The sequence below is a fragment of the Pleurodeles waltl genome, chromosome 2_2, assembly GCF_031143425.1.
Source record: "Pleurodeles waltl isolate 20211129_DDA chromosome 2_2, aPleWal1.hap1.20221129, whole genome shotgun sequence".
Taxonomy (NCBI): domain Eukaryota; kingdom Metazoa; phylum Chordata; class Amphibia; order Caudata; family Salamandridae; genus Pleurodeles; species Pleurodeles waltl.
In genome coordinates, this window is record NC_090439.1 from 495,637,175 (window position 1) to 495,648,720 (window position 11,546).

The following is an 11,546-nucleotide window of genomic DNA, read 5'->3' on the forward strand; positions in this document are numbered from 1 at the left end:
GGACAGACGCAGTAGCTTGGTAGGTTAAATGGTTTAATACGCAGATAAAATGGATGTGACATCTACCACAGCCAGCTTCTTACAACCGTCTGAAGCAGAATGCCACGGCTCCCATGATAACACTCGAAGATTCTTTTAATAAAGGCACATCAAATTACAACAATCCACTAGGAAGCAGACAGTGACCATCGATATAGTCACACAGGGTGCACCTCAGATAGAATGCAGCATGTCTCATGGGCTCTAACAAAGCGAAGGACAGACCCCATCTTCAGAGGACAAAAAGCAAGGGCAGCACATGCCGCAGTATCTTCGTGAGGAGGCAAACCACTAATTTGAAGTAGAGGTTTCTGCAGGTTCTAAGGAATATTTACTCTGTTTACGCTTGGCAGCATCACATTGCCCCTGCCTCAACCACACCAGGCAGGACAAGGCACACTCAATATTACAAGGTAAGTGCACCCAACATTGGTCAACCACAGCCACAGGTCACATGCAAAGAAGAGAAATTTGGTAAATTCCCTTCAGGTCACATGCCAGCACTTGTGTCCACTTGAGGGGCTCATTCTCTGCCACCATACCTGAAATTTGGCTTATCCTCCAACACCATGTAGACCACTATAATGGACCAGCAGGTTGCTGTGTGGCACACCCTGACATAAATCCCAGCACCTATTTACAAGATTGGTGCCAGCAAGAGTGTAGGCCCACTGCCTTTCGAGATCAGAGACATGTGGCATTCCAAGTAAACAGGGGCTGCAGCTTCCTCAAGTCTCTTTCCATCTTCCACTTCACTGACAGCAACTGACGGGCGATAGGCAGGGCACCGACTTCCCAGGATCTCCATAACTCTGCCACAGTGTCATGCAAGCAGCCTCTGCAGAACTTCACAAAATCCCATGAGCATGAGAGCAACTGTACTCTCTCCCCCCACATTGCTGCTCACCCCCATCAAATTTCCAGAGAAGTGCTGTGCACCAGGTTCCAGCAACCTGTGTGGCTCTTTAGCAGGCAAAAGCAGGTAAGGTCTCGTAGTCATGCTGGGTTCTCTAGCTGGGGGCAGGTTCTGAATCACTTCACGCTGAGGATCAAAAGATTCCTTGTCACTTTTAGGCAAGAAAGGATCAATTGCAGGGTAACCAAAGGTGTTTCATAGTACTCACAAGGAAGCCACTACTATGCCAGTGTCAGACCATGCCCTTAAATCCAGTGCCAGTGTCAGACCATGCCCTTAAATCACCACAGTGTTTTCAAAATATTTTCAACAGGCATCTACATAAATTAGTTTTTAGGAAGGGTATCTGCATCTTTACACACAGGGTTGAAAGACTGGAATGAAGTCCATATACTATCACCAGCTAATTTCTGTAGTTCATCAGAATTATGAAAAATCTGGGCCCATATTTATCATCATTTCACGCAGTGTAGCAAGACACCTTGCTGTAGGAAAGGGAGAAAGCAAGAATGAGTCATATTTAACATTATACAGCACACTACTGCTCTCTGCCTGCACTGGCGCACAAACTGCTGCCTAGCCCCAGTGCAGGCACCCTTGCACTTTAGTGAAAGGGTGCCTGCTCTCCAGATGCCAAATTTGATTTAGAGTCTGTCTCTTTGAAGTTTATGCTGGGGAGTCTGCTTCCTTTTGAAGTACCCACTCCTCTGCCCTGTCTTCTTCTTGAAAGCAAATCTGTCCCAGCAGGAGCAACTCCAAAGTTGATTGATAGCCCCATAACACAGGCCATGGGAGTGACAAAAGTCCATACCCGAATGTCATCCACAGTGATAAGTGTTTCGAAAAGTTAGCCCACGGCATCAGCCCTACTCTTTAAGATTCTCTCATCAACCCCATTTCCTTCTATACATGTGCATGTGTCCCTTCCTTGTGGCCTCTCTCTGAATCAAACAGCACCCATTGAAGTGTACAAGGGTACCCTGGCTCTCCCTTCTACATAGTGACCCCACTAGCTTACAGGAATACAGCAATACACAAATCTGACTGGGGGATTCCTCTACCTCCTCTCCTCATGTTTCATCATGCACCCCTGGGCCTACCTAAGTGGACCCAGGGGTCCTCCATTTATTGTACCCTTTACAGACACAAACATACACACCCAGCACATATCTTCAACATACACACAGTACACAGCACTGAATACTTCATGTAATGCACCAAATATATACACTGAGCATATGCATTTAACATGCATGCACTGCACAACACTAAATCCTTCATGTATTAGACCATACACAGGCACACATATTCCCAGCACATGCATTTGAAATGCACGCACTGCAAAGTACTGCATTGTACCCTTCCCAGGCACACATACACCCTTTGCAGGTACATCACTCACGTGCTGCATAGCAGTCCACACCAAACCGATGTAGGCCATGGGGTAAGTTAAGCACACTGCAGTGGAACTTTAAATGAATGAACCTGTAGGCCTCACTCCAGTGACACAGGTTAACCCTGTTTACTCTTCCTGATCACTGCAAGGTATGCTGTCACCACAGTGTGCATGCCTCTTAACTCCTGGTAAAGGCAGTGGCCTTTCACCATTATGAGGGTAGAGCTTTAAGTGCCCCTTCCTGTCCAACATGAGGCAGGCCTACGTCATGGCGCACATGCATGATCCTTGTTTGGCTATGACAAGTAGTAGGTGGAGTTACAGAAAAACTGCAATATTCAGCGGAGTTCAACTAATGTGTGGGATTCGGGCACGTTGTGCTCCTCACACTGATTTCTAGTGCCAGGACCATGTTCTCTTCTGTAAAAATCAGTGCGAACGGCACCACGTGGAGCACCAGATAGCACTGCTTCTTTTGGCCACTCAAGTAAACTTTCTATTCAAGTGGCAGCTTTCTCAGTGTGAACAGTTGTGACCTGCCATGACCGCCTGCACTGAGAAATCTCACGAGAGACATGCTACCACCCAAAATAAAGCTAGGGACAAATATTCTAGCTCACCGAGCATGAGAAAAAACTCCGCCACTCAGCAGTTGGCAAAGTTTTGGCAGAACGCCATGCTCCAAGCAAAACGGGAAGTGGGCAAAACTCTGCGAACTCCGCTGGCAGTATAGTTGGGGCACTGAGGACAGAGGTGCACACCTGTTACCTTTCAAAGGATTTTTCCATCCCAACACTACAGCTAGCAGCTACCAATTTTTAATTAGTTTTCCAAGATGGGGTGCTTGGATACTGTCCTACAGGGTCTCTTTCGGAGACCAGAGGACATACCTCACCCGTCATTTGATGGCATGCTTCATCATGGGTGCCTACTCATCAGGGTAGGTAAGTACCAGCTTGATGGGCTCAACCTAACAGAATTCAGGAGCTCAAGATAAATTGTGCTTTCTGGAAAATGCAGGGTTCCAGTCAAAAATTACTATGGATAAAAGCTAGATATCCCTTCATTCCATGGGTATCCATGCCATGTTATCACTAAAGAAGTCTACTTTAATCAGGAGGAATAAGGCTCTCCTATCTGTTTCTTCAGTTACTTAGGACCTGTAAGAAAAATAAATGCAGCATTGTAGGAAACTATTAAGACTCTTTGTGTATTCACATCCCCATTCTAGGTGCATTGTGAACATCCTTACATAGTAATTAGTTGGAGTACCACTCATTCATGTATGTTTATTATCTTCTCTACTACCTGGGGGGCTCATGTTGGTGTTGTATTAGCACTTTTAACTGTGTTACACCAACGTTCCTCGACAAGCAACATTTAAATATGTACCAAGGGCCGAATTTAGGAAAATTGGAGCTGCATCCAATGCAGCGCCACTTCTCATGCACACCCTTCCCAACGCCACCATGTGTGCACTGTATTTATGATAAGGCGAACCATGGCGGTATTAGGAACAATACCGTCAAACATTTTTACGCTATTGTGGCACTTTGCTCCACTAATGTAAAAAATGTTTACCCTTGTGGAGCAAAGTGCAAGGAGGCCCTTTGATTACAATGGATGTGTCCTTTTAAAGCCTACTTTCCGCAGGTGTTAAAAATGACGCAAAAAATAGCACAATGAAGTCTTGTAGATTTCATTGCACCATTTTTGCGGGCCTCCTTGCGCTGCAACGCCCCCTTTGCATACATAATGCACAGCGCATACATAATGTGGTGCAAAAGGTTGCAAAGTGATGAAATGCATGTATTGTGCCACTTTGTAGCTATGGCACGGCCATTTTACAAGCCTAACACCACATTAGCGTAAAAAAATGACGCTAATGTGGTGCTAGGCCTTCTTAAATTTGAGCCCAATTATTTACACTGTCTGCAAATAGTGCCATTTGCACACATTCTTATGTATTAATTGCAAAGCGTATCTCACATAAATGTATTGGCTCCTCCGTTAATCATGGCAAGCACTCAGTATTTCACAACCATTCTCTGTGACTACATCCATTGCATCATTGTGCCATCACACTCTTTTTGGTATAGATGTTAGTTGTTTGGGAATATGTGGAACAGCAAAATAAACTAAAACTCTCATTCTCTCTTACTGTGAAATAGTGCTAGGATAATAGACAGAAGTTTTAGAAAACTGTAAATTTATGACTACAAATCTAAATTGCAAAAAGTGAGACTAAACGTCTTAAGTTTGCACATTGCAGATTCACTTCCATTCTTTACAAGGACTTTTGACTTTTCCTAGATTCACAAAAATCTCTATGCCTAAGCAAATTTTAGAGATCCATGTGTAATCCTACTTGTATATAGTTACATCTACCTGGTGCCGTTGATCAGGATAGCTCAAGACAGAAGTTGATGTAAACCATGCAGTTATGGAGCCTTAGCCCATTCCCCACACACTGGGGAAAGCAGCAAATCTGGAAGACTAAATCTTTATGAAATAGATTCAGCTTCAAAGAAAAGGTGATCCACTTTTTAGCCTTAGTTTTGTGAACCACAAGAGATGTTTCTGATTAAGCATATCACTTCTGGAGAGTTATGGGTAAGTCAGACCATACCCAAGAGTTAAAAATCAAACCTACTCACAGAAAATTCCTTGTAAATCTGGCCTAGTACCTACGGCTAACAAACAACTACTCAACACAAGCCTTGAAAATCAGGTTATATAGTCCTAATATTTACACTTTGTGGGACATCGAACACCAGTCTTACTTTTCAGAATGACTCTCCTTTTTCATCACTGGGCTCTATATATTAGATGTTAGACATGAATATAGGCAAACTGGTTTTTAGGTTGAGCCTAGACAGCGCTTGCGCTGCCACTTAGCAACCAGTTGTATATGCTTTGTGGGGTTCAACTCCACGCACTGCTTGTCATTTGTCTATGCCAGTGCCCTTTAAAAATACTTGATTGCTAATGGGCAATCCTTCCTCTTTGCCTCTCCTTTCTGACTTTTGTTTACACCCACGGAGCAGGGACCAACTACTCTATCTTTGCGCTTTGATTCTTTATCTGTTCCTTGAAGGAACTATTATTATTATTTATTATTTCTTCCCTGCTCATGTTACACTGTGGGTGCGTGTTCCAGAGAAGCAACCCTCCCTCAGGGGCTGGTTGAGAAAGTCCTCCAGCAGACCTCCCTTCCCCCACCCCACCCTCTCCTGTTCTGTTGCTTGTTTTTTTAATATTAATTGTTTACTGTTTGTGTCTTTGGTGTGTGTTCAGCGTTGCTACTTGTTTCTTTTTATATCCTTTCTTCCTCTCACAAGAGCCTCAGTTTTAAGGGCACAGGCCGATCAGCCCGTGTTTTCATAATATTTCCTTCCAAGCAGATTGTGTTTTTGTTTTGTTTTTCACTATGGGGCAACTACTGTACTGCTCAGAAACTGCACTCAAACCAAAATCCTCCACAGCTATCAGGAGCAAAGGGGCTGAGTCCGCCCCTGGTTTAAAGCTCTTTCACAAACATTGGGAAAAGAGCTTTCAGAAAAACAATCCCCATCTTTCCTTCCAGGGAAGTTTCCAGTGCCTGCCAGCAGCCTATAAATATCGCCGTATGTGTGGTCCCGGTCCCGATTGTTGTTTTCTAATGTTAAAAGCCAAATGTGGTGTGTGTCTGCACTTTTCTTTGTTTTATTATTCATGATGGGGGAACTTCAATACTGCTCAGAAACGGTGTGCAAACCAAAATCCTCCCCATCAATCACGAGCAAAGGGGCTGAGTTGGTCCCTGGTTTCAGTCGCTTTCCCCAGGGAAGTTGCCTCTGCCTGCCAGCAGCCTATAAATATAGCCTTTCCTGTTGGCTTGATCCTGAATGCATTTCAGGGAGAGTGTGGTGTGCATCTGCAGTTTTTTTTGTTTTATTTTTCACTTTGCTAAGCAGAGATCAGGTATGCCTATGTACCTTTTATTTTTGCAACACTCTTCAATTGAGTGCAAGTCCCCCATGAACAAATATGTCCCTTATAGTGGCCTGTGCCTCAACACCACCCCCTTTGTTTTACCTTGCTGCACATACCACGCACACACTATTCAGTAGCTTTAAGACCTGGGGAATTCAGTGTATGAATAGCGAGCAATCAAGCATTGAGGACCAGAGTCAACAGATATAATATATATTCACATATTTTATATCATGGTTCTTCATTCCTTATTCGGTGACAGTGATTTGAACACTCACACTGACATGGCCCAAAAGGAGGTGATTAGATACATGTGGTTTACTTTGAGGCTCACATTACTGCAACAGAGCACCAGCTGCTGCACATGAAACAATGTGAATGACTAAAGTCACTTACACCCTTTGCTTACATTAAGCGTCAGTGTGCGCTGGTTTCTTTGTTTTATGTTCTTTGATGCGGGTGCAGTTTCAATGAGAGATGTTTTCTGTTGCACTTATTAGTTTCTAAGATTGTGCACAGGAGTGTAACATAGTAAGAGCTTGTTTAATTGACCTCCTGTGAACCCACTTATTTGAGCAACAATCCATGTGTTTAGTATTGTCCCGCCACTCCTCACATAATTCCACTCCTCTCTAAACCATATAATTCCAATCCATACAATTTAACTTTAGATAATTCCACTACACATAATTCCACTCTAACCCTCATAATTTCACGCCATATATTTATACTCCACATAGATCCACTCAGCTCCAAAACAGATAATTACATTCCACAAAATTCAACTTCGCAACATGCCACATATCTCCGCTCAACATACCGCTCCACACCATGCCACATAAACTCCACATATTCCCATGCCACATTTCACTCCACACAACTCCACTATACACTGTGCCACATAATTCCACATGCCACAAATATTCCACACCACACAATTCAGCAAAACACAATTCCATACCACACCACATATGTACACTCGACATAATACCACAGAACACCACATAATTCAACTCCACATAATTACACTCTATTTAATACCACATAAATGAATCCCACATAAATCAACTCACTGCCTCATACCAAACCACATAAATACACTGCACACCATGCCACACAATTCCACTCAACTTAATCTCACTAAGCACCACGCAGTTCGACGACCACAATTCAACTCTAAACAATTCCATTCCACACCAAACCACATAATCCCACAACACAGATCCACTACACACCACATACATCCAATCCACAACACAGAATTCCACATCATGCCAAAAAATTCAGCACCAGTCCACGCAACTCCATGACACACAATAGCACTAAAAAGAATTACTCCTTGTCACAATCTCACTCCACATAATTCCAGTACACTCAATTCCACATACTTACTATCCACATACTTCCACTGTACACCATGCCACATAATTCCACTACACAACTCACCTCAACACCACACAATTCCACAATCAACAATTCAAATTCAACCCACATACTTCCATTCCCCACCATATACATCCTCTCTATTCAATAACACATGGCTAAAAGACATTGACATTAACAATGCCAGTAGTTCTCAGATTTCCGAATAGGTGAGACCTATTGGCTTTGCCAGTGCTCCTTAATTTTTGTTAGGCACGGCCCTTCGAAGGATTATAAACTATTTGGAGCAAGGCCTATTCTCATACTTTCCGTATAACGCGCATTCAGTCCACAAGCTCTTTACCACCTACCTGGGATTTAACATCCATTTCAAATATGTTGAGAATTTATGGTGGTTGAGGGGGATGTCTTCAGCCCTATGCACACTTCACCTGTTTAATATTAGCCGCACTGTAACAATTGATACCTTAACGATTCACCACCGTGCCTGCTAAGCTACAATCTTCTCTTATTTGATCAGCATGAACGAATCGCGCTCAAAGCTGGGACCTTGAGGGAAATGAGCCTTGAAAAATGTTGATTAATAAGGATAAAGAGGACACTGCAAAATGTTACGACGTAATATCCAGATATTGTCAAGCCTTCAGTGACACTGTGTCATAGTTAGAGTAGGCCTACCTAGAATTATTTTACTCATCATCCATGGTTTTGATTTCTAAAGGTGGCATTAACAGTTATATTTTACAAAACGTTCGAACACTTAAGAATTACAACTTATGCAAATGTACCTGCTCCCCACTATCCAAGGGAAAAAACAAACTGCTGTAGATGGCAGAATCAGTCTCACCAAAATATGATGCTACCCCAATTGTTGTTCATGATGTGATCTCTTACTTGAACAAAATGGCAAGAGAGGTACTCGTTAAAAACAACATCATTCAGTGCGGCCATGGGTACCTGCTGACTTTGAAAACTATTTTGTTTGGCATTTTTCAGCTACCTTAGATTCTTAATTTATCTTATGCTCAGTGTGTGTATTGATCTGTCACTATTGGAAATCAGGACATATTCTTAGCTCCTTTTTCCATTGTAATATTTTAGGAGAGTTGAATGTTGATTTTTACTTCCATGGAGGAACGTCTTGGGCAAAAGTAATTTGATGTCGGCTAAAGTACCAATGTTGTGGCTAAAAGAACCTGAATAGATTATCACTAACCTGGAACAACTGTTTGTTTTTAATGGATTTATTTTGGGTAGGCCGTTGTGAAATTCAAATCCACTACCTCAAAGGAATGAAAAAAAACCAGTTTAAACTATCATGAGTCTTGAAAAATTGTATTTACCCCGCAGGTGAAATGTGAAGCGATTTAGGGTAAATTTAGATATTTTTCGATCCATTTTATGTGTTACAATGTGTGTGTCTATCTAGATCTGTATAAAGCTTTAGCGGTTACTATTTGTATGTTGTGGGCAAGAACAGTAAACATATTTACAGACAAAAGAAAATCTTAAAGCTCTTTGTGATTTAAGTATGAATTTGGACATCGGATTTTCTGTCTTAACCAAAGCAATGTAATTGAAAAATAAATCTCGAACTGGCACAGGAGGCTTTGAAGCGAATTTGCTCTTGCTCAAATAAACACTGACCACAAAAAAAGTAATGTATTTTGTATAAATAATAAAGACTGTAGTTCATTTTTTTAATTGTTATATATCGTTTACAAACAATGCATATTAAAATATGGAGTTCCGATATATTTGATTTTATGATAGCAAATTAATTTTTAATGTTTCTTTATCTCCATGTCTACCTAGGAGCCTGGATACTCGACAGAAATGAAGGAGGAATCTGTACGGCAATATCAGTTTCCATCGGGCCAGGTTTGGAAGGAGCTCAATTCAGAGCAGCAAGGCAAACTGGGATAGAAGCGCTCCACAGTTACAATATTTCCTCTGAATATTTCAGCCGAAATACATTTTCTGTAGACAATACGAAAATTAGCAGGAAAAGGCTTGATCCAAAAAGCATGGCTAATGTTATCGTGCTCATATGGAACTGAAGTGCAATAATGGGACTCGCTCAATGTGAAATTACGCTTTATGATAAGTTTCGCCATTTTACTGAGTTTTCTTCATCTGGTTGCTGTGGCCTCTGACGTCTTCTGTGTAAAGAAATGCACATAAAGGGTGCAGCAGGGGGTAGGAGTTTGTTGTAGAATCAGTAAAAGCAGTGCAATAGTGAATGTTGAATTTTCTCATGCAATATAAAGTGGCTGCAGACTGAGCAGTAGGAGGTGAGAACACCAACCACCATGGACCACGAGAAGTGGACTACTTGGTGACTAACTTCCATCACTGGCCTTTGCCCTCACGTTTTACCTTTTGGAGACCCGTCATTGACCCAGCACACTCCTGTTGACCACATATTGCCTCTTCCGTCCACGCATAAGGGCATTTTATGTGATATGGGGAAACTGGGCTCTCAGGCCTTGTATTTTTAAAGTTTGCCAAATATGTTATAGAAGTAGGATTTGTTACTGAATGAAAAAAAAAACAGATTTTTGGTCCAGGAACGTCGCCTACAAACCGTGATTTTAATCTTGATTTTTACGATGATGTATTTTCTTGCCATTAATTGATTAAACCTTACTCAAGGACCGTTGCTGTTGGTCTACTCAAAGACATCAGACTTTAGCTCTACACAGTGTGAATTAATACTACAGGTTCTCTCACCTTTTGACTGTCATCCAAACTAATGCATCTGTATGCTGCCCCTTGGCAGTAAGGAACTGAACATCAAGATAACCAGCGAGTGGCACGTCAGGACCATCTTCCCACCCTACTAGGGCCCAGATTTACAAGAAATGGTGCAAAACTGCATTAGCACAGTTTTGCGGCACAAAAATGAACACACTACAACATTTCCTTGCTTCAAATTTACAACGTGGCGCAACAAGGCGCAACATGGCGGTAAGGAAACTTTAGCACAACAAAAAAATGGCACTAACATAAGCAGCATGTTGCAAAAGCAAATGTTGATATTGTTGGAAAAGTGACACTAACCTAATTTGCGGCACATTATTTGACACTAATGGTAATAGCATCACTTTTCTGGAAAAAGAGTCCAGAAAAATCCAGCGAAAACAACAAAAAGAAGCCTGAAACTAGGGAAATGGGTGATTTTGGACAGGAGAGACCCCAGTGAGCAAGGTACCAGCCAGGATGCCCATGCAGACTCACAGGAGAAGGGGAAGAGGAAGTGCAAGTTCAGTCAGGAGGAGAATAACATACTGATCACAGAGGTGACAGAACACAAACACCAGCTCCATGTCACCTCTAAATTGCCAAAAGGTAGGAAGGAGGCCATCTGGAAGACCATAGTTGATAAAGTCAACAGTGTGGCAGAGGTCAGAAGAACTGTGGTGGATTGTAAGAAGCGCTGGCACGATTGCGAGTGCAGAACCAAAGAGAAACTGGCCAGTAACAGAAGGGCAGCACTGCAGACCAGAGGTGGAAGCCCCGCATCCCAGGAGCAGCTGGAGGAGCTGGTGGCAGCAGTCATCCCTGATGAGGTGGTGGAAGGAATCCAGGGACAGGACACCGCAGCAATACCACAAATGACATAAGGCAGGAGGCACTTTGGAGGCACTGCATGCATGCTTATGGGTTGCATGGGGGCACACAAATGGCTAAAAATCAAATTCATGTAATGTCCACTGAACTCCTTTCCCCCCATGTGCACAGACCACCTCATTGCCATCACTTCACTATCTTCACTGTGTCAACTGTACCACCTAGCCAGTTCTGACTCACAATGGGCAACACGGACCAGGCATG

General features: G+C 42.6%; 1 protein-coding gene across 1 annotated transcript in view; it reads left to right on the forward strand.

Annotated features, from left to right (window-relative positions):
- Positions 1–10,366, forward strand: part of ENOSF1 (enolase superfamily member 1) — a 289,050-nt gene extending 278,684 nt beyond the window's left edge. The window contains exon 16 of the mRNA XM_069219981.1: positions 9,525–10,366. Coding sequence (XP_069076082.1) covers positions 9,525–9,635 — 111 coding nt within the window. The 3' untranslated portion in view covers positions 9,636–10,366. The remainder of the gene's footprint in view (positions 1–9,524) is intronic.
- The last annotated feature ends 1,180 nt before the right edge of the window (positions 10,367–11,546 follow it).